Here is a 22,357-nt window from a genome sequence, read left to right on the forward strand (position 1 = left end):
CCATTTGTTCAAAAAAAAAAAGAAAAATAAAAAGTTAGGTAGATCAATTTTTTAAACCATATTGTACCTATATTCCAGACATACTGAAAAATCTTTTCAGCACTTAAATAATAATTCAATCATCAACCATCATTTTGTATTTACACAGCAATAGAAAGAATGATTATGTTCCAAACAACCCTTATCTCTTGACACTCAAGTGCCTTTCACGCTTTAATTCCCTTTTTTATTTTTTTGAAGGTAAGATGACGGAGAAAAACCCAGTTCCTACGAGGACAATTCTTTTCTTAAATCCCAAGAAGCCGAAAGGTATAAATTGAGAATCAATCAACTGAGAAGAAGGTTTTAGAAATGTCTTGAAAATGGCTGTCCTCCGACTCCTCCCATCTTTTCAATGCTTCCATTGCAGGACTCCTCAATTCCCGTCTTTTCATTTAAAACTCTCAATTCCCGACTCTTCTCCGATTTTGACCCGAAACTGCAAACCATTTCTGACCGAAAATACAGGCATGGCTGTTCCGGAAGTGGACAAGAAATTGCTTGGAGAGCTTGAAGCAATGGGATTTCCGAGACCCCGAGCAACTCGAGCGCTTCATTATTCTGGTGAAGCTTTTTCTTGCTCGTATTTTCAGCTTTGGTTTAACAAGATTATATGTTTGGACTTTGTGACTTTTTCACGGACATGGGAGTAGATTAGACTATTTCTCAACTAGAAAAAGATTTGTGATTTTATAAAGTGTGCGTAAACTTGATTGTTGAAAGTGTTTAATGGTAGAGGACTGAAAAATTGTGAAAGGGCTTAGACAGAACTCCTTCATATAAAATGAAAAGCCCTTGTAGTTTGCTAATTGCTCCACTAATGGTGATTGCGCAGTCCGGATTTAATTAGCTTCTTCGGGTTGTTTAATGAATATTCTTTTGAGAGGATATAGGAGTTTTATGTGTTTTTCAGGCTTGGATTAGTTGAACTTGAATTCATGATCACGTGCTGTTTTGAATTTTAATCAAACGCATTTTTCTTTTCGTTAATTTCTTGAATGATCATGTTTCTCAAGTTTTCAGGTAATTTCAATTTTCTTTTATGCACTTTTTACCAGGTAATGCCAGCTTAGAGGCTGCTATAGATTGGATTATTGATCACAATGATGATCCGGACATTGATGAGATGCCCTTGGTATGGTTTGGAATTTTAGCCGGCGCTGCACTTCTTTCTAACATTGCATATGATTTTTCACTGCTGCAAACGTATAATTTCCTGTTCGTTTAGGTTTTGGAGTATGAGATATTGTCCGGTTGGTTTTCATTTTGTTTTGGTGGATCTTTATTTTATATGCTGGAAGAGTAAAAGATCCTTCAGTTGTATATATCATTCATTTTTTATAGGGCGTTTGAAATCATTTTATCCACACATACTGTCACTGCATTTACTTTTGCAGTTTTGCTTAGTTGTTCAAATACGCACAGGTAACTGTGGACATTAACATCGAATCTCCAGAACCACTCTACATCACGGAAGGGATGAAATTGAAAGCACAGGAATTAAGGTTACTTTTTCCTCAGCTCATTAATCTTCCGTATTTGATTTCTTTAAGTTGTCTGATATTTGAGACTTTTAAGAGTTGTCTTTCTAGTTATATCCGATTCCTTATTGTTGTTTTTTGTTTTTTTTTCCTTATTATTAGGAATAGAGCACGCAAGAAGAAGGGAGAAGAAGAAAAGAAATTGGAACGAGAAAGGGAGAAGGTGTTAAAGAAGGATTCGCTGATGAACTTTCGTACCATTTTCTTTTTCAGATTACAAAGTTATGCTTGCTAATGAGTTGGTTGTTACTGAATTACAGAGCATGTTATCCGTGTTTGCTTGTTCTAATTCTTCGATCTTTTGACTAAAATTATAGTGGGAATTCTGTTTATTTGTTTGTTAAGCACACTCTTTACATCCCTAACCTATATATGTTGTAAACTTAAGTTGAAAAAGTACTTTTGTTTTCGGTTCTAACTAATCCGTATACTATTTTTGTTTCAGGAGAGGATTCAATCTGGCAAGCAACTCTTAGAAACAAAGCGAATTTTAGAAGAAAATGAAAGAAAACGGTCTGCGCTAATTCACATTTTTTTTTTTCTATTGTTTCTGTCTGGTTTGTTTTTTTAGCCTATATATTACTACTTTGAGAATTATCTATCAACTTCTGAGTGAAACAATATTTTCTCAGCAATATAGAGTTCCGGCAAGCTGAGAAGGAGGAAGAGAAACGAGCAAGAGAGAGAATTCGCAGGAAATTAGAACAGGATAAGGTGCTTGCTTAATGCTGATCCACTTTTCTTTTAGGCTTTCCCTACCAATGGAGGCTCAGTAATGTTACATTACTCAAAAAACTGTATGCATGCCCTTTGCAGTTAGAAAGAAGGGCCAAGCTTGGATTGCCACTGGAACACCCTGCACCCGAGAAACTTTCAACACCTTTAGCAAGTGAACAACAGGTATTGATATTTTGTAGTGACCTCTATAGACTATGTATTTAATTTTCCTCTATAAGACAATCTCATCAAAAAGTATAATTCTTTTTTCTTCTGGGAATTGCAGAATGAGAATACAAAGTATCATTAATGTTCTTTTCCTGATCCTTAATATCAGATTCCAATTCGTGTCAGTTCTGTTGCAAAATCGGAACACATGAGAGAGTGTTTAAGATCCTTGAAGCGCAACCACCAGGTAAATGACTCCACTCTCTGTACAAAAAGAATTGGAATAGTAGCACGTGTTTGTACTGGCTGTTACAAAAGGGAAAATAATCTTGCTCCAAATATATGGCATGTAACTGAAGACTAATTTATTGAATTATACAGTAATTATGATCTTAAACCCATTTTAAGCAGTATTCTAGAGGATACCTTCTTTGTCCTCCTTAAGCTACATTTTTATTTCGTTCAACATTGGTGTAGAACTAGTGAACTACCATTAATTTAATTGATCCACATTAGTCTATTGGTTTTCTTTGGTTGGTCTAGGATGATGATTCTAAAGTGCGAAGGGCCTTCCAGACTCTGCTAATTTATGTGGGAAATGTTGCAAAGAATCCTGATGAAGAAAAATTCAGGAAGATCAGACTCAGTAATCCGTTGTTCTTGGTAAGCTGTGTGTTGATTTGTCTCTTCTTTTTCCCCAAACAAGTGAGTGTGTGTGTGTGTGCAGCGCATGTTTGTTTTGAACACTATCTCATTGGCTATATAGCAATGCTGATAGTCTGGTAACTTGTGATGATTGTGTGTGTATGTGTGTGTGTGTTTTGTGTGTCTAGAGTAGATCAATATAATGAAATATTTCTTTTATAAGTAAAATCAGAAGGATTTGAAAGATAATAACGAACAGTTGTTGTATATTGTCTAAATTTTTATTTCTTAAACAGGATAGAGTTGGCAGTTTGGTTGGAGGAATCGAGTTTCTTGAGCTCTGTGGATTCGAGAGAACCGAAGGGGAAGAGTTTTTGTATCTTCCTCGGGACAAGGTTGACATGGCCACATTATACTCAGCTGCTTCTCATCTGAAGAATGCATTGACGAACCCCTTCTTCGGCCTTCTGCAGTATTGATGAATTGTTTTCTCTAGGAATATCATGTTAAAGTTCTTACATTGAGCCTCTTTCCTTGGTCTAAGAATTTTACCTTGGGGAAAATCAAGAACTTGTAAAAATGAATGTAGTTTAGTTTGTTTGATCTGATAGCACAGTAATTTAATTTGTTTGATCTTATGGAACTGTAATTTTACACACTTTCACCGACGTATCCTTTTTCTTTTCTTACAGAACCCGGTTTATTTATTGCCACTGGATCAAAGAAAATCAAGGGGCATAAATAAATAAGGGTGTGCAGAAGGAGAAAATCAGCATGTGAAAATCATTTTCCTAGAATAATACATTCAAGACATGAATATCTTATGAGTACGAATGAGAACGAATTTGGTAGAAAGCTTCTCAAATTGAGAACGAATGCGTTGGTTTATCTGATTCGCCGATCATCAACCTGCAGAACAACTCCATTTTAGATGTGTAGTCGAATGTCAAGTGCTTAGGCTCGGCTCAAATAATTTTATTATGATTTTATATATGACTATACAAATCTTGTGTTTTATTCTTCCATCATCAACCTGCGAAACATCTCCATTTGATCATCAGGCAGTCCCAGGCAAATGCTAAGGCCTCCGTTGCCACTGGCCAGTCTCAGCAAAAGCATGACAAGGCCCGGCTTTAGTAGAACCGAAGTGGCGCACTTAACTTTTCCCCATGAGAACTCATCTTGCTCTAACCCTAATTTCCACCATGTTACAAATGAGAAGCTGTCCTCCTCCCCACAAGGCACCCCTCTATTCACCTCTAACCAATCTATCCCTGACCTCACATACTCATCATCCAATCTCTCCACCCTTTCTTGCACCTTCCTCACAAGGCAAGACGACCAATGCATTGCCAGCAAACCCTGGTGGGCCTTGAGGCACAACGCCCTTGCAAACATCACACTGGAAAAAATGGTAGAAGTTTTTTCGTCCGGCATGTTAAGCGCGATGCTCCTCGCCTTCCATATTTTTGCCGCCACAACTTGAAAAGTAGTGGATCCCTTCAACCTGCATCTTGGCCAACCTTTTTCAAGCTAGCTATGTTATACTATCCCAGAATCCAACAGTATGAAACTAGGGTTACATTTTAAACAATATAAACAGCATGGCATATAAAGCATGCAGGTTTTGATTACAGAAACACTTACATGCAGCCATGGACATTCTTGGTGCAAATTAGAAGTAGTCTTCTACTTCCAGTGCCCCTCAATGAACCGTACTAACGAAATAAGTTTGTAGTTTTGGTGAGATTCTTGGTGCAAATTAGAAGTAGTCTTCTACTTCCAGTGCCCCTCAATGAACCGTATATAAACAAGCACCGAACCCAAGTCTTGATGTCCGAAATTTAATTTGCATTCCTATTAAATAAGAAAAATAGTTAGTTAGCTATACATACATATATATATATATATATATATATATATATATATATATCATATATCATATGTCCACAACAATCATTAAAATCCTTTAAAACAAAGTACATGAGGGCCTAAAAATTATCAAATAGATCCGGTTTAATGCTACAAGAAACCCCAATGCCAAAAGCTTCAGCACTATCAACTATGCCTATAAATGAAATTGTACCAAATATTATGAAGTTTGGTTGTTGGACGGGTGTGATATATGCATTAGTTATTTGGGTTATAATCAGGTTATAGTGGGTTGATAAATCGATTTGGACATGGTCAGGCAAATGATCAATTTAACTCAATAAATAATCGATTTGGATTGAATACTGTCGGGTTATAACTTATCACCAAGAAAAAACCCATTTATTCGGGTTTAAATTTAGATTAAACATGGATGAGTTCAGGTTAACTCACTTCAAATTGCATTCCTAGTTTTGGACGACACAATTTTCCAAAAGGGTTATTATACAAAATAGTCCATGAGATTTGCATGATCAATAGAAATGGTATATGAGGTTGAAAATCAATAGAAATCGTCCCTGATATTGTTCACCATCCATGATTTTGGTCATTCCATTAAAAACCCTTTGAGCAATTTTTAAAGTTTTGTAACTCAATCGTTTCTTAACCAAATTCGACCCATAATATATCAAAATGAAGATAGGAAAGTATAGAACAAGATTATACCTATTTGGAAACCCAATGGTTGCCGGAGATGGCCGGAAAATAGCCTGAAAGGTGACTGGTCCGCATGAAAACTGGAAAACTCGCCGGAAACTAGGTTAACTTTAAACGTTCATAACTTATTCAATACTCAACCAAATCGAGTGATTCAAAAACGAAAATAATATTTCTTGACGAGACGAAGAGAATGTTACCTTTTTCGAAGGCTAACTCGCCGTGGTTTGGTCGGACATCTCCGGTGATCATTGGGCTTCAAAATAGATATAATCTTGTTCTACATTTTCTTATCTTCATTTTGATATATTATGGGTCGAATTTGGTTAAGAATCGATTGAGTTACAAAACTTTGAAAATTACCCAAAGGGTTTTTAATGGAATGACCAAAATCATGGATGATGGATAATCTCATGGACCATTTCTATTGACCATGCAAATCTCAAAAATCATTTTGTATAATAACCTTTTTCCAAAATTAATTTAAGAAGTAAAAAAGGGCAAATTTTTTTTTTTTTTTGTTTTTTGTAAAAGGCGGTTCCCAATGCGGTGCGTATCACAGAACTAATTCACCGTTAGCCAAATCCCCCTCCGAAAAATCAAAAGATGCCGAGATCCGAACCCGAAATATCAAGTGACGGCGTCATAATATCTCAAATTGTTTTACAGCTGAACCGGCTTTCTCCGTTTCCAATCAAATCTCTCTCTCTCTCTCTCTCTCTCTCTCTCTCTCTCTTCTCTCTGGAATTCAATTCCGTCCGCCTGTTTTACAGCGTTCATCTTTTTTCTCTCACTGATAAAACGAGGGTTAGGGTTTCCAAATATTCCCCCTTTTCCTCTCTCTCCATGTCTCTCTAATATTTCGAATTCCAGACTGTTAGGTTGTGCTTTTTCCCCATTTTTTCCCGACCCGTTAGGGTTCAAGTGTGAGTTCGGAGTTAGGATTTAGGGTTTCTTGTATTTAAGGGAGATGTATGCTGATCGAGAGGAAGCTGATACCAAGTTGTCCGCAAAGGACCGCCTCAATGGCGGCTTCAGGGAGGACTCTGGTCGCCGTAGACAGATAGCTGGAAAGAGGTTCGCTTTCTCTTCCTTCCTTTTTCTTGTTTTTCCGAAGAACAGGAATCGATGGCAATGATTCTTCTGGTAGTTTGTGGATTTTGGTTTAGTTTGCACCGATTATATGTTTTTGGGTTTGAATTGTGTATGTTAGAGTGTGGTTTTTGTTGCCCTTTTTCTTTGTACGTTGCAGAATAGTTTTCGTGATGCGCTCGATTAATAGAAATATCAGTTTTTGGAGTTGGATTTGTATTGATAGTCAAAGTAGGTGGAAAAAGTTCAGGAATTTGGTCTCAGTTGGCAACTTTAATAGCTAATAATGATGATAGTATCCTTATAAATAGAAAAGGTTGGATATTGATAAACAATTCTTTCAAATCCAATATGATTACGCAAGTAACAATAGTCCACAACAGTTTTATACTTTCAAAATGCTGGATATCAGGCTTACAGCATTGTTATCAATACCATTAAAAATGTATGCAATTGAATTGGTATTCATATCCATCGATCTCCTTTTCATTGAAATGAGGACTCTTTACAAAGTGGTATGTGGAATCAAATTTGGATACCATTGGACTCCTTGTTTTACCATTTTCTCTATTTCTACCACTTGACTCTTCATATTTTTATTACAAAAAGTTGTTATTTTTGTATTTCTAGTAGTGAAAGTTGTGACCTCTTATTTATGTATGACTTACATCTGTGTTTGATAAGACAGAATTGTGTGGCAGTGGCAATGTTATTAGCACAGTTGATTTTGTGTTTGTTGAAATGAACTGATAGGGTGCATGATAAGTCTGGTCCTAGTTGATGAATTTTGAAGACTTCAATGAGAGCACTTGTAATTGTTTCATTCTTGATGAAATCATTGTAGTTACAAAGATACTGCATTTGGTGTTGCAATTTGGCCTTCACCAGATTCTTTGACCCATTTGGTGCATATACTTTTTGTCCAAAACTTTAGAGGATGCAATTTGTTGAATGGTTACTTTGTGTCAATTCAACTGTTAGTGTTTGATTGGACTAAGGTTATTCAGTCCAAAAAGCTTCATAATTGAGTTCATAGCATATCCTTTTGCAGGCAGAGACAAGATGGCAAGTGGGAGCATGATCTATATCAGGATGATCCTCAAGTTTCAAGTATGGGCTATGACACTTTCACCTGCAACTAAAACTTCAGCTATGGCTTTATGCCATTGAGTCATCTTTCTTTGGTTGCTGACTGTGTGTTAATATCTTGTGAAGATCGGAAAGTCGATGCTCGGGACCTTCGATTGAAGCTCCAAAAGAAAAGTTTCAAAAAAAGTGGAAATCGATCCCTTTCAGGTGTAAGGGACCTGCGCGAAAAGCTATCTGGTACTATGAATCCACAACCAATGAACACAGATCCACCAAAACCGAAAGTGGAGGCTGCCAAACCAGCCAGGAGAAGTATTGCTGTTGGCACCCCTGCAACAGAGACTAAAAAAGTGGCCAACCCAGCTCCTAGAAAGAAGGCTTCACAGAAGGCATGAAGTGTTTTATTTTTTGTAATTTCATACCAGTAAGCACACACTCACACACTTACACTCGGTGTGTTTGAGATTGCTCTCGACATATGATTACTAGAATTAATATAGTTAGGTTCTCTTTACTACGTTGCTCAAGAGGAAAACTTTTCGATATTTAAAATGTTTCACCAAGCGGAAGTTTGCTTTACGACATATAACATGTTGATTTTAGATATGTGTTGACCCTACTATCTTTTCCATTCTCTTTTTTAATTTCTATTTGTTTAAGGGGCCAGAATGGGATGGGTTTGGGAATAGTATGTATATAGCAGTTACTGGGTTGACATTACAACATTACAACATAGAAGTATGAGGTTTCATTAGGACTTGATCTTAAATATTGTCTTCATGTAGAACGAATAAGCAGTTTCATACTTTATTTTGCACCAGAAAGGGTGGCCTGAAGGAACTTTCTAACAGGCTTCTTAAGAAATAAATAAGAATAAGACTTATTTACAATACTCGGCGTGACAGGAAGAAATCATTTCATGAAGTGGTTCATCAATTGTTGGTGGTATACGGGTATTTTTACGTTGCAATGTCTTTGAGTAAGCATAAAAGGAAATTCATTTTGTTTCTAGATTGAAGTATTGAGTGTCTATGTTCCAATATCCCATCCTAAGACATACACACACTCATTACGACAGTTGGCTCTTAATTTCATGACGCATACCTCTTTTGGTACAGGCTGGTTCATCAGTGGATGAATTTTTGACGTCCTTGGATCTTGAAAAATACTCCATCACATTTCAGGCAGAGGAAGTAAGCAGATTACAGCTTTTTTTTCTTTCTTTTTTCCACCACCTGCATTTGATTACCTTCGAGTGCTCAATTCCATGTGTTTATGCAGGTTGATATGACAGCTCTTGTGCACATGACTGATGAGGACCTCAAGGCTCTAGGAATACCAATGGTAAGCTCAACCAAATTCCCAGATAGAATTCTTGAAACATGAATTATGAATATCGTATTCGTATCCCAATAGGCAATATATTATACGCATTTGTTGTTTTCGAAACTAAGAAATCCATACTTATTTTATGTCGACTTTATTGTTACTGAACCTGTGGTATGCTCTTGTGATTTGAAGTATACTAGTTTACATGTTTGTTTGTGGGTGCATGTCAGAAAACTTTGTACAACCTATGTTTCAACATGCAAGAGTGGCATAAAAGCTTTTTGAAGTTATTCTTGAATCACTAGGAAAAATTCATTTATTGTAAAGCATATATACCATCCTCACAATAGTCTAATAAAATTAAATAGAATTGCATGGTTGAACAATAGTTACTTTCCTAACATCAGTTGGATGTCGTTGAGGTTAAAATAAAACAGAGAATTTCAAACACCAATTAGGGCTATCATTAATTAATGTTGAGGACAGTGTCTGTTCGTTTGAATCCTGTAGAGTTACAGTTGTTTCAAACAGTTAAACTATTTGTTTTACTGAAATTCATTTTTTATAACACTAGATCAAAGGAAGATTAGGCTTGGGCACACCATTGTCTATGCCTCAATGGTTTTTTTTTTTTTTTTTTCACTTAATTTTGCTAGAACTACGTGATATGTTAGTATCCTTCAATTTCCTGTGATTGTGTATAATGTAATCGTGATGAATATACAAGCAATTTGAGTTTTCCCGTTTGATCAAATGAGTTTTGGCTACGGAGCTTTGAGCTAACCTTTTCCATCTGGGGGTTTCAGGGACCAAGGAAGAAGATACTTTTGGCATTGGAATCAAGAGTCTGACATTTGAGGGTGGAGCCGTTTCATGGCCTTGTTTCTTCATGTTTAGTATGACTCAGTCTGGCAGGCTTTATTTCGATTGGTATCAACCTGCTTGTAACTTTATTTTACCCCTCGTTTTTCTTTCCCGTTCGTTCTAGTACGCATCGCTGTAAGTGGCTTTCAATGTGCTCATTATAGATATAAACCTTGTGAATTTGTTAGCTTGGAACAGCTCGAAATTTAAATTTTATGGATGTGCTGTTGTGTTCCGTCTACCGATACCTTTACATTTTACTGACCAATCTCACAGCTTGAACTTGTAATCCCATGTTTTTCGCTCTTAGGTGAATAATTGCGTAGGAAATTAAGTTGCGGGTGCTATGTCCAAAACCGAAGAAATGATTAAAGATCCCCCAAGGCGGTTTTGAGATGAAATATATATTTGGGCAAATACATCCCTAATGAATCTGAAAAGGGAACCGAACGGCTAACACTAACAAATAATTCCGCCGCCCTGAACACCGCAGCCTCCTCCTCAACCCTGCCGGCAAAAAAAATGAGTAAAACAATCCTAAGGTGGATTCAAATTCAATGGCACGTACTCAAGAAGGTCATCTTCTGCCTTTTCGATGCATCCCTTCCTTGCCACTTGGTCTACTCCCCAAGGCCGCAAGAAACACGCATGTATCACAAATAACAGAAAAGTGCTTCGTGTCGACTACGATCAAGATGCTTTGTTCACTTTGGTCTTCCGTGCTAACTACCTCTTATTTTCTTGCTTGTATCTTCTCCATTCTCGTAGAGCTGCCAGGAGAACGTCTATTGAAATTGGCAGGAAGATTAGCATAAGAAAACATAAGATGGTGAATGCATGATAACTAACTGGAGATGCAAAGCTATTAGCCTTAGAAATCAATGGGATTTCCACGGATTTGTATATCAATGGGATTCCTGCATGCAAAATCAAAGCCAGAAATCAGCAAATAGAAATTGGAGAGAGAGAAATGAGGAGAGACACACAGAGAGATAAAAGATGACCGAGAATGAAGGAGAAGAGGACTGAAACGGTGATGATCAGGCGCTTGAGTCCTCGCGTGATTCTGCGCATCGTCTTGGGATCCAAGTCATCTGCTGGCTTTAGCGGTTTGGATGTTTGTGGGGTTTCGTTAGGAGGGAGGAGAGGTTCAGTGATTTCCGCCATTGTTGTGGAGGCACTGTAGGCTGTAGCTCTGAAGTATGTTGCATTACTGGAATCCCCAGAATTAGGAGGTAAAGTAAACTAACCACTGATCTCTAAATAAAATTCGTTGCGGTTTACTGTCGCAAATGCCGTCTTAGCTCAGCTGGTAGAGCGCACGGCTTTTAACCGTGTGGTCGTGGGTTCGATTCCCACAGACGGCGTTTTTTTTTTCATCTTTTTATTTTGTTGTTCTGCTATTGAATTCACCCATCATTTTGAGTCTCATCTCTTTTACCGCATGACATGCACCGGATGAAATTAAGCGTTGAAATGCATACTGAAAAATTCTTTCTAAAATTCTATTATGCTCCGGTGTATAGCATGCACCGAATAAATGAAGCGTTGAATGTACCAAAATTCAATGGCTAAAGATGACAGTGTATAATATACACTGATGCATACTAGAAAATCTCAACTTAATTCTATAAACACAGCGTTCAAAATAGTATGCAAAATCCTTCAAAATTCATTATTCAGTCATAAATTAAGCACTTGGTAGCCTCCAACCCTTCCATACAAGTTACTACAACAAGGAATCTACTTATTATATAAAGGAAGCATCAAATTTTTGTTTGCTCCAATTTCTCAGCCATTTTCTTTGCTTCAGCCTCTCCCTTAGCAACCCTTTCAGCTTGGCTTCCAGAAAACTGGCTCCTAAAGAACTCCACATCTTCATCTTTCTGAGAAACAATAAGTCGAAAACAATTACATTACATTTCAAAAACCACAGACAACGGATACAGAAGATTATACATGAACATATAATGTTACCAATTCTTTGAACAAAGGCTCTGGTGTCCCAATCTTGTGACCATCAGGTAATATTTCCCAAGGCTTTCTTGCCCTTTCAACATCCTCGTTGCAAAGCGAAAACTGATTTTCGGGTGGCAAATTGAGCTGCTTTAGCACCTGTTGGATATGAAAAGGAAAAATTAATACCAAGGTGGTAAATATGGGTGAAGTATTTTGTTTGTCCTTAATCTGCTCGATACAACACATATTTTTTGTACCTTGCGAGAAAATGAAGGCATGAAAGGTTCCAGCACGCACGCGAGAAGATAAACGAGTCCTGCAGAAGTCTTGATGACAATACAGCAGGAAGCTTGATCTTGTTTGTAAAGTTTCCAGAACTGGTTCTCCTGCATTACATATGGGAAACCTTCATTCATAAACTGTCAATAATTTGAAGAAGAAAAACTGATATTTTACGAGCTTACTTGTAAATATGCATTGCCCTCACTGGATATGCTCATTGCAATTTTCAGTGCTTGCTTTAGCTTGACCTATACATATCGCCGATTGTGAGATAATGTAACTCCTTAGTCAAACAAGATAGTGCAGAAAGGAATTGAGAGATTAGTTTCAGATATAAATTGCCTTCTCCATTGCTTCTATGTATTGATCCACATATATGCCGATTCTCTCTGCCAATCTTTTCGTCAAGGAATGTGATTCCACCCCAGAAACTTCTGGAATAATAGATCCATATCCTTGTCCTGCAGGAAAAAGTGAAAGTACACATGAATGCCAAAATGCAAGAGAGAGCAGAACATGGTACATAAATTTGATCACAATATGATGATCGAAGAAGAAAAAAATGTGATACAAGATATATAACAAGTAAGAACAGAAATGCAGTTCAGTGTTTTGAACTTTCGTAAAACACAAGGAAATTGAAAACCTCGAAAGTGAATTCAAGTAAACTCCGAATTATAAAATTCTTTGTTTAGCGGATAACTGACCTTGAGGTTTTGCAATGAAGATCAATACCCGGTTAATGAAATTTCCCAAATTATTCAGCAACTCAGCGTTTAGTTTTGCTTGTAAGTCCGCCCATGTAAAAACAGTGTCTGAGGCCTAATCATGATTAAGGAAACAGATAATTAAGTAATAACCATTGGAATTTGCAACTATCCAAGTACAACGCAAGAACTGCAAAATCACCAGCAGCTGAAGAAAAAACAGATTACCTCTGGCCGGTTAGCTAGCAAATAATATCGCCACACTTCCGAGGGAATGTTTGTTTCTTGCACATCATTGCCGAAAATTCCTATTCCCCTACTCTTGGAAAACTTCCCTGCGGCATCGATCAATGAGAGAAAATGAAAAGAGAAATAGAAGTATGAGTTGAAACTTTAAATAGTCAAACTTTTGCGAAGATCATCGCATATTCTCACGCGTAATTACCTGTTTCATACATCAGATATTCTGTAACGCTAAGGCTCTTCATCAGTGTCCAATTCTCTCTGGTTCCAAGAAGCGTAGATGGAAACATAACCTGGAATCAAATTGTACCACAAATAAACATTTCAGGAGCAAATACAAAGTTACAAACTTCCAGGTAAACAAGATGAAATCTTTACCGTGTGGAATGGCACATTGTCCTTGCCCATGAACTGGTACAGCTCAACATTTCCGGGGTTCTTCCACCACTTCTCCCAATCGGGCGTGTAGCACGAAGTGATAGAGATATAACCGATAGGCGCATCAAACCATACGTAAAAAACCTAAGCATATCATAAATTGGCAAAGAAAAAAAAAGTCAAATTTCTAGTAAACATTAACAAAGGGCAAATCACCATTTGTTACATAAATTAAGTGCTAACCTTGTCCTCAAATTTTTCGAGTGGAACGGGAACACCCCACTTAAGGTCCCTCGTCATACATCGCACCTTAAGTCCTTCTCTAAGCCATGCGTATGTAGTTTGAATAGCGTTCGGGCTCCAAGATCCTTCAACTGACAGGTTGTTGATAAATTCTTCCACTTTATCCTTCAGTGAAGGGAGCTCTAGAAATAAGTGGTTCGTCTCTCGTATGCATGGCCGTGCCTGACATGCCTGTTGATTACAGTTTCGAGTACAAAACCAGGAAATAATAAGTTGGTAATTTCGACGAAATCCTAACAAATTAACTGTAATGAAGTACAAAATCTCAAGGAGCTAAACATACTTTACATCTAGGATCCTTAAGCTCAGTTGGATTCAACAGCTTTCCACACTTATCACATTGATCTCCTCGTGCAGAATCATAGCCGCAATCTAGCGTTGGGCAAGTGCCTTCCACTAGCCGGTCAGCCAAGAAACGATCGCATGTTTCACAAAACAGCTGGATTGTTGCCGAAATTCAAACCATTTAGATACAAAATTTTCACTTAAGTAAGCAGTAAAGTGATGTAAATTTTCAGACGAGCAGTAGTACTAGTACATATATACCTGCTGAATTGTGTTCTCGGAAAAATATCCGTTCTCCATAAGTTTCTTGAAAATATGTTGGCAAATTTCTGTCTGTTGAGGAGTTGACGTGCGTCCGAATTTATCAAAACTTATATCGAACCACTCGTAGACCTGTTTATGAATTTCATAGTATCTACAAAACCAATTAAGCTCCATAATTAGTAAAAAGTTCATACTGCTATAACTATCCGAACTTTCGTCACAACTTACTTGTCACAAATTTGCTGTGGAGTACAATTTTCCTCCCTAGCTTTTGTCTCAGTTGCAGTCCCATACTCATCAGTCCCACATATGTATATCGCATTGTACCCGCGAAGGCGACAGTATCGAGCGTAAACATCAGCACTTAGAACACCTGCATCATGTCCATATATGATGTACAATCATAAGCATGCATAAAAACATCAAACCGCAAATCCCGGTCCCAAACAAATTAAATTCACGAACATGTTGCACACGTGAAACTGCGATTTGTGTATAAATAAAGCGAGCTAAAACAAGGCGAGGAAAGAGCAGTAGTTGGGAATTATACTTACAGCCAATGATGGTGCCAAGGTGAGGGATATTGTTGACATAAGGGAGGGCACTTGTGATGAGTATGTTGCGTTTTCCGGGTACCGGCAGCTTCGGATTTCTTTGGGAGTTGCCTTCCCCGCCGTCTGATTGATCGTCCATGATTTGATAACTCACAAAGAGGTTGTTCTGCGTGCAGAAATGAGGGTTCACAGAATGTTGGTAGCTTTAATATTCACAAACTGAATAATTCTCCAAATATATGCTCAAACAAATAGATGCAATTTGCTTCCCCAACTTTTGGTAATGGAATTTGGGATCTGATTTCTTCTTCTTCTTTTCCTAAGTTGTGGGTTATGAGTAGACCAACAGAATTTATATAATTTTTCTATTGGTTCCTTCAACTTTAGAGCCAAGAAGACTCTTCTTCTTTTTCTGCTTAATTTAATAATTTATATATGGAGTGATCAGAGAGAATTAAATATCAAATACAAAAAATGAAAAATGGCGACCTTAACCGATAAAGCTCCTGGCTTTGCAAGGGTCGGGGATAATGTCCATGCCTTACTCATGTTTTACGAATAAGTTGTTTCTATGACTTGAATCTGTAACCTTTTACATAAAATGTAAAAGAAAATGAAGTAAATAATTGTCTTGCAAGCAAAGAAAAGTGGGGGTCAAGGAAGTGAGTTTTCTTGCGAGCAAAGAAATTGAAAACTAGTCTGACTCGTGTCTATGCAAGGGAGAAGGAGATTTCTAAGACGAACCCTGTTTATTTCACTGCGCCAAGTTCTTGAATCAAACAATTTAGTATGATTTAGTTTGGTTCAAACTCAAAATGTTTATTAATTCTCAAATTCCAAATCAAATATCTAAGTTGTATAAAATCACAACAAAGCCCAAATAGTACTAAACAAATCCATATAAATTAATTTGATTAATTTAGTTGATCGCATAAAGGGTACGCAAGCATTTGTTCGCTTTGATTCTGTTAAGGATACAAAATTCTATATGCAATCATAATAAATTCAATTTTTAATTCCAACCAATCAAATTCAACGCCAAAAGAATCTATGGCTCGATCGAGAACATATTGGCCTCAATAATTCAAACATATTTCCAAATGTTATCCAAGTACCATCACCAAAATCCCAAATAAATAAAAACAATTAATTAGATAATTTAACAGGAAAAGAGTTAATGTTGTAAGAATTTACCACGTAAGTGGGAGATAATGACAGGTTTCGTGAATAATGTGAGAGGTCTTAATGTAAATATATATTTTTTAGAATAAAAAATTTAATAAATAAGAAAGGATTTGGACCAAATTATTCTGTCTTTTTTTATCTGATCGAATATTATGTCCTAACCTAAAAGAAAGTATGATATTCGCTCAAAAGAAAATCAAACAAATTGCAAAAGTAAAGTAGGAAATAATAATCTCTCATTTTGCAACGGCTATAAACAGTAACCGTTAGGTGTTAACAGAATATCAAGTTTTAGCTTCCCATGCATAGATGCAGTTACTTCCATGGCCAAACCGCCTCAGAGCTCTCCTCTTATCCTGCACGGATAAGACCTCCATAGCTAAAGTCCATGCTCTTATGATATTGACTAGTACCGTCGCCGATGGAAGCTCCAACGCTCGACTCATAGCGTCCTACGCACGTATTGGGGATACTGTATCCGCCCGCAAAGTGTTCGATAAATTGCCTCAACGAGGCGTGAATGCATGGAATGCCATGATAGTCGCGTATTCTCGGCAAGATTACCCGTCTCAAGTTTTAAGTTTATATCATCAGATGGTAGCGGAAGGAGTTAGACCTGATAGCTCGACTTTTACTGTCGCAATTAAGGCGTGCACAAGCATGTTGGACTTGGAGATTGGTGAGGAAATTTGGTCTAAGGCGGTGGGTTGTGGGTACGAACGTGATGTGTTTGTGGGATCATCTGTTTTGAACTTGTACGCCAAGAGCGGGAAGATGGGTGAAGCAGTGGTGGTGTTTGAGAAGATGCCTAGAAAGGACCTTGTTTGTTGGACAACAATGATATCAGGGTTTGTGCAGAGTGGAATGCCTATGGAAGCAGTTGAGATGTTTAGGGGAATGCAACATGAGGGAATCGAATTTGATGAGGTTTCGATGATGGGGTTGGTACAGGCTTGTGCAAGTCTTGGGGACTTGAGATTGAGTCTTTCTGTTCACGGGTTTATGATTCGGAGAGGTCTTCGTATGGATGTTATGGTTCAAACCAGCCTTGCCCATATGTATGCGAAGAACGGGCATTTGGAGCTAGCTTATAGGGTGTTCGATAGGATGCCTTACAAGAATGCCATTTCATGGGGTTCTTTGATTTCCGGCTTTGCTCAAAATGGCTTCGCAGCGCGTGCACTCAAAATGCTAGTGGAGATGCAGGGCAGTGGACTTGAACCCGATTCAGCGTGTCTTGTGAGTGCACTTCTAGCATGTTCACAGGTGGGGTTTTTGAAATGGGGTAAATCCGCACATGCATATATCTTGAAGAGGCTTGATTTTGATGAAGTTTTGGGTACTGCAGTGATTGACATGTATTCGAAATGCGGATCCCTTTCTTACGCTCGTGCTCTCTTCGATCAGATTGTTTCCAGAGACTTAATCTCGTGGAATGCTATGATTGCAAGCTACGGAATTCATGGTCATGCAGAGGAAGCTCTAGCCCTCTTCCTCCAGATGACGGAGACAAACATAAAGCCTGATCATGCTACTTTTGCTTCTCTTCTTTCAGCCTTCAGTCACTCAGGCCTCGTACAAGAAGGCCGGTATTGGTTCGACATTATGGTCAATAAGTACAAAACCACTCCGGGGGAGAAACATTATGCTTGCATGGTTGACCTACTGGCTCGTGCCGGACGAGTGGAAGAGGCTTATGAGCTAATAAATTCTGTGAATACTGGCCTTGCTGTTTGGGTTGCCCTACTGGCAGGTTGCCACAATCATAGGAAGTTGTCGATTGGAGAGGTCGCGGCAAAGAAGATCCTCGAGTTGAATCCGGATGACTTAGGAGTTTACGCTTTGGTCTCGAACTTCTACGCCATGGCGAGGAAGTGGGATGATGTAGCAGATATGAAGAAGATCATGAAACAAAGACGAACAAAGAAAGTGCCAGGCTATAGCGTTGTGGAAGTGAATGGAGAGCTACATGCTTTTCTCATGGAAGATAAGACACACCAACATCATGAGGATATCATGCAAATCCTGAATAAGTTGGATCATGACATGAGAACCATCGGATATGTTCACAGGAATGAATTTCTGTTGCACAATTCGGAAGACGAACATTCCTTCCAGCAAAGAAAATTTATCGAATTGCTCTAACAGATCAAATTTCCATGTGCATATCTATTAATCGAAAGGCATCATGTACTAATCCTGGGAGTGTACATTCTAATTTCATGAGAATTACAAAATTTTCATCAATTTTTTGGCAGGGGATGTCAGACAAGAACATCACAAGTAAGCAAAATACTTCTCCAAAGTTCAAACTGCGGCGGTGTTTCAAAATTACCTGCTCCTATAACCTAGAGACTGAGTCTGAAGATTTTGGTTGTCTTCTAACAAGCGGTCGTATTCGAGAAGTAGATCTGCAGCCTGTTTTTGGAGGGAGGCAACATGGGATTCCGCAGTTTCGATGCTTTTATCCTTCTCTGCACATTCCAATTTCAGCTTCTTCAAATCCTCTGTTAGAGTTGAGATTTTGTCTTGCAGCTGCTTGATTTCTTGGGACGATTTATTTTCCTTTTCTTTAAGCTGTATCTTCTCTTTCTGAAGCGTATCAAGTTCTTCTTTTGAAGCTCCCACGCTACTCCTCAATCCGATTAGCTTACTGAGATAATGGTGCATTCGATCAATTATGAATCCAAGAAATAGGGTAAAACCTGCAGGCAAGATCAATTATCGATTAGCTTACTGAGATAATCGTGCTTGATTTCTTGGGTCGTCAGGGATAGAAAGGATCATTCACTGGAATGCAAACAACAGTTCGGACATCAATCACAGAGCAGACACCATGCATGAAGCACTACTGTCAGTTGCCCAAGAAGACTGTATAATCAACTTAAGCATTCCCTTTTCCGGTAACCAAAAGCGTCCTCTTCCAGAACATGATAGCGATTACTAGGTGTACAAGGACAGAGAGGCTGGACTAGCAGCAACCAAGGGTAATGAAGAATGAAGACACCAAGTATTCAACCAGTAGACAGCGATTCTGAGGATTCGGGACACAGTCCAAGAGAGAGATGGAGTCATCTGGTTGCCAGGTTTGCATCATTTAACCATAAAAAGAGAGGAGCAAGAAACAGTTCTTAAGAGTAAAATTAATTAGGGTCATTCCGACAATAGGAGAGAAACCTGCAACGAATCACATTTACGATGGATGGTGATCGTACGAGGCCAACGTGAAGGTTTTATTAATGAATGGCTAATATCTTGTCGCCCCCATGCCTATTTAGCTAGTGGATTGAGTCCTTACATTAACGATAGTCAAACTGTAGATTGTGAGTGCAAAACTTAGGTCGCAATTTTTTGATTGAATTCAATATAATTTGATTTGGTACTGAACTACTCCTCGTGCGATACATACAGATTTATGATGTCACATCCTAGAAGATATACAATTATGCATGCAAATACTTGATTATTATTAAGCTATTGGAAAAGGAAAGGAAATGAAAAACGTAAGAAATAACACTCATAGTGATATGACTTTAAAAAATGTATATGGGGAACAAGGAAAACCAATGAAATTAATTTCACATTAAAACGGAAAAACCAACAAATACTGGCAAATGGTAGGCAACTGAAGGAAAACCTTTATATCTTATATTTTCATTTTCTTAATTAGTCTGATAAGCGATATTTAAGAAAATGAAAATATAGGATACTTCTTAGCAACTACAACATGAATTTTGCTAAGAGAACAGAACAAAAAGGAAAACGTAAAAAAAAAAAGACGTTTGTATATTGAAACAAGCGATCTTCTTCCCCCCCCCCCCCCACAAAAACAAAAACGATATGATTTTCGCTAACGATTCAGATATCAACTTGAGAACTTTCATTTCAAGTTAACACCACACTATACTGAAGACGTACAAATAGACCAATTTCTAGTCCTTCTTACTAGATTCCACTAATCAAAACAACCAGTTTTTTCAGGCAATTCTTTTAACACCGAATCTAAAGAAGCCAAAAGATCCTTGTAATGTATAAATAATCATTGACGGGTACACCTGTAAAGCCGAGGGTTAATCACGGTCCAACCAATTGTGAGAGAATCAATAGATTCTTTTCCAGGAGCGACTCGTTCATCCTGCTGACCATCCCCCTTCTCAACAGAACCTACTGGCAACAACCTTCAAAGTTTCTTGTTTATGTGCAACAAAACTAATTGTGATAGAGAACTTCTACTTTTCTCTTGCTGGACTCGTGTAATAATCCACACACTCATCCACATTTGTGAACTTCCAATTAAAACTGTTAAAAATGTAAAGTCCCACATCGAAAACACGAGGAAAAAAAAAAAAAAATTCAGTAGAACTTGTATTGAGTGGTTCCACCACTCATTGCATCGAGACCGTTTGTACAAAATCTACGGGCCAAGTGATTAAGTTAGGTTCAGTATCGGTGTTCAATAGTAGTGAGCCGCTAGCCGGTCTCTATGAACTCTTAACAAAAAGCCATAACTAAAACAAGAAAACCCTAACTAAATAGTAACCAAAACACTCAAAACTACTAAGAAAACAGTGAGCAGGATTGAGGAACATACCCATCAATGAAGCTTCAAGCAGGTGGGTCCTCCACAGAACCTGATCCATCGGCGACATCGTCCCAAGCTTCACACCTTTGTTCTGGATCTTCACAATGCTGATGAAGTCGGAGATTAAAATCACAGACATTGTCCCAGCAATCGTTTTTATGGTGGCCGGACCCTTACCCATTTTTATCTGATCCAAGCTCTTTATTACCAGCTCCCTCAACGGCCCAATTTTCACCAGCAGAAGGAACGCCACAACCCCCTCGGCGAAAAGCACTACGAACAACAGCTGAATCATCTCTCCCTGCTTCCACCAAGAGCTCTGGGTGTTTTTTTTTTTTGGCTTGGCTTGTGATGGAATCGGAACCACTTCTCAGAAAAGCAGCTTCATTTCTCGGCAGGCGGAGTCACAGATCCATGGACTTGTAAAAGCAGCTTCCTGACACTGTAGCAATAAATACCGGCTGTAACAACGGATTTCTGACCGAAAATCCGAATTTTTTGGTGATGGGTAATGATATTTCGAGGTAAATAGAAAAATCCAGTTGCTACAAGCTGGATTTATCGACAAAAATTGGGGTTTAAGGACACAGATCTATGCTTTTTGAGGGAAATGTAAGAAAGCAGGAAGCTTTTCCGTAGAAAACCATTTGTTAATTTGGTGGCTTTTCCTGTAACTAGGCGGTGTAAATTGGTTTATTTGCAAATGGGTTTTGCTTTCAGATTAGGGGGTGAAAAGGCGGTGTAATTGGGTTTAGTTTGCAAATGGGTTTTGCTTTAAGATTAGGGGATGAAGAGTAAAGTTGTTTTGCAGAGTCAAAAGCAATGAACTTGACGTGTAATTGAAGGCAAAAAAAAAAGGAAAAAAAAAGAGATATTTGCGTAGCTTTTAGCCGGAGGAAGAGAGGTGGGGGAGATACTGTTGACTGTACTTGCTATTGTGAGTAGAAGCTGCAACAGCTTGACTTTGACTGTTGAGAACTGAGAAGGTCTTGCTACTTGCTACACGTACCTTGACATTCAACCAGGCCATTATTTTGTCACATATGTTGATATGCCACACTTTGCAATTGCATGCTACCAATTTGACTATTTATTTATATGGCATTTGTTGGAACATGCAAGAGAAGAGGATCCAATGGGCTACCAATCTACGGTAGAATCATCCATGACACACCCCGACCGAGATCAGGACGTGCTGGCCGTCACACGAAGGTGACGTAACCATGTGCACGTGCGGAAGCTAATAAGATAGTAATATAAAAAGTACGAATAATTAAAAACTAGCATACAAAGTACTAAAACAAGTGCTAGCGTAAGTGAGACACAAAGTTCAGAGCAAGTCTACAACAGTCCAAAGAAAGTTGCGACAAAAGTACACCCGAAGACGACCCTACGATAAAGGGTGTCTGTCAGAAATGCCGGGACGCCCTCTGGGAAACCACCGAAACTGCTACTCAACTAGAACCTGGAGGGGCGCAAAACAAAAGCGTGAGTGGGCAAAAACAAAGCTTCCAAAACCATTTATAAATACTTTCTAACCCC

At 38.2% G+C, this 22,357-nt stretch overlaps 5 protein-coding genes and 1 non-coding gene across 6 annotated transcripts; 4 read left to right on the plus strand and 2 right to left on the minus strand.

The window, feature by feature from the left end:
- The first annotated feature begins 266 nt into the window (after positions 1 to 266).
- Positions 267 to 3,877, plus strand: LOC137721137 (uncharacterized). The gene is made up of 10 exons (XM_068460252.1): positions 267 to 603; positions 1,098 to 1,174; positions 1,465 to 1,544; positions 1,683 to 1,743; positions 2,026 to 2,093; positions 2,213 to 2,294; positions 2,397 to 2,480; positions 2,635 to 2,712; positions 3,009 to 3,128; positions 3,407 to 3,877. The coding sequence occupies exons 1-10, from the start codon at positions 363 to 365 to the stop codon at positions 3,587 to 3,589; spliced, it is 1,074 nt and encodes a 357-aa protein (XP_068316353.1). The 5' UTR covers positions 267 to 362; the 3' UTR covers positions 3,590 to 3,877.
- Positions 3,878 to 6,370: 2,493 nt separating this feature from the next.
- On the plus strand, positions 6,371 to 10,308 carry LOC137725162 (uncharacterized). Its single transcript, XM_068463754.1, has 6 exons — positions 6,371 to 6,776; positions 7,843 to 7,901; positions 8,007 to 8,269; positions 8,999 to 9,073; positions 9,162 to 9,224; positions 10,016 to 10,308. Exons 1-6 carry the CDS (start codon positions 6,670 to 6,672, stop codon positions 10,058 to 10,060), a joined length of 612 nt encoding a protein of 203 aa, XP_068319855.1. The 5' UTR covers positions 6,371 to 6,669; the 3' UTR covers positions 10,061 to 10,308.
- Positions 10,309 to 11,367: 1,059 nt separating this feature from the next.
- TRNAK-UUU (transfer RNA lysine (anticodon UUU)) lies at positions 11,368 to 11,440 on the plus strand. The gene has a single exon. It is a non-coding gene; the product is annotated as a tRNA-Lys (tRNA).
- A 282-nt stretch (positions 11,441 to 11,722) lies between these two features.
- Positions 11,723 to 15,237, minus strand: LOC137725163 (probable methionine--tRNA ligase). The gene is made up of 14 exons (XM_068463755.1): positions 15,049 to 15,237; positions 14,723 to 14,867; positions 14,492 to 14,645; positions 14,229 to 14,384; positions 13,886 to 14,116; positions 13,643 to 13,786; positions 13,467 to 13,557; positions 13,250 to 13,356; positions 13,022 to 13,136; positions 12,657 to 12,775; positions 12,497 to 12,562; positions 12,290 to 12,418; positions 12,051 to 12,188; positions 11,723 to 11,959 (listed from the first exon to the last, which is right to left on the minus strand). The coding sequence occupies exons 1-14, from the start codon at positions 15,185 to 15,187 to the stop codon at positions 11,840 to 11,842; spliced, it is 1,854 nt and encodes a 617-aa protein (XP_068319856.1). The 5' UTR covers positions 15,188 to 15,237; the 3' UTR covers positions 11,723 to 11,839.
- Positions 15,238 to 16,516: 1,279 nt separating this feature from the next.
- LOC137725160 (putative pentatricopeptide repeat-containing protein At3g25060, mitochondrial) lies at positions 16,517 to 18,397 on the plus strand. Its single transcript, XM_068463752.1, has one exon. It carries the CDS (start codon positions 16,543 to 16,545, stop codon positions 18,376 to 18,378), a length of 1,836 nt encoding a protein of 611 aa, XP_068319853.1. The 5' UTR covers positions 16,517 to 16,542; the 3' UTR covers positions 18,379 to 18,397.
- On the minus strand, positions 18,381 to 21,637 carry LOC137725161 (uncharacterized). The gene is made up of 2 exons (XM_068463753.1): positions 20,825 to 21,637; positions 18,381 to 18,938 (listed from the first exon to the last, which is right to left on the minus strand). The coding sequence occupies exons 1-2, from the start codon at positions 21,108 to 21,110 to the stop codon at positions 18,565 to 18,567; spliced, it is 660 nt and encodes a 219-aa protein (XP_068319854.1). The 5' UTR covers positions 21,111 to 21,637; the 3' UTR covers positions 18,381 to 18,564.
- Positions 21,638 to 22,357: the final 720 nt, after the last annotated feature.

Source organism: Pyrus communis, chromosome 2 (assembly GCF_963583255.1).
Source record: "Pyrus communis chromosome 2, drPyrComm1.1, whole genome shotgun sequence".
Classification (NCBI taxonomy): domain Eukaryota; kingdom Viridiplantae; phylum Streptophyta; class Magnoliopsida; order Rosales; family Rosaceae; genus Pyrus; species Pyrus communis.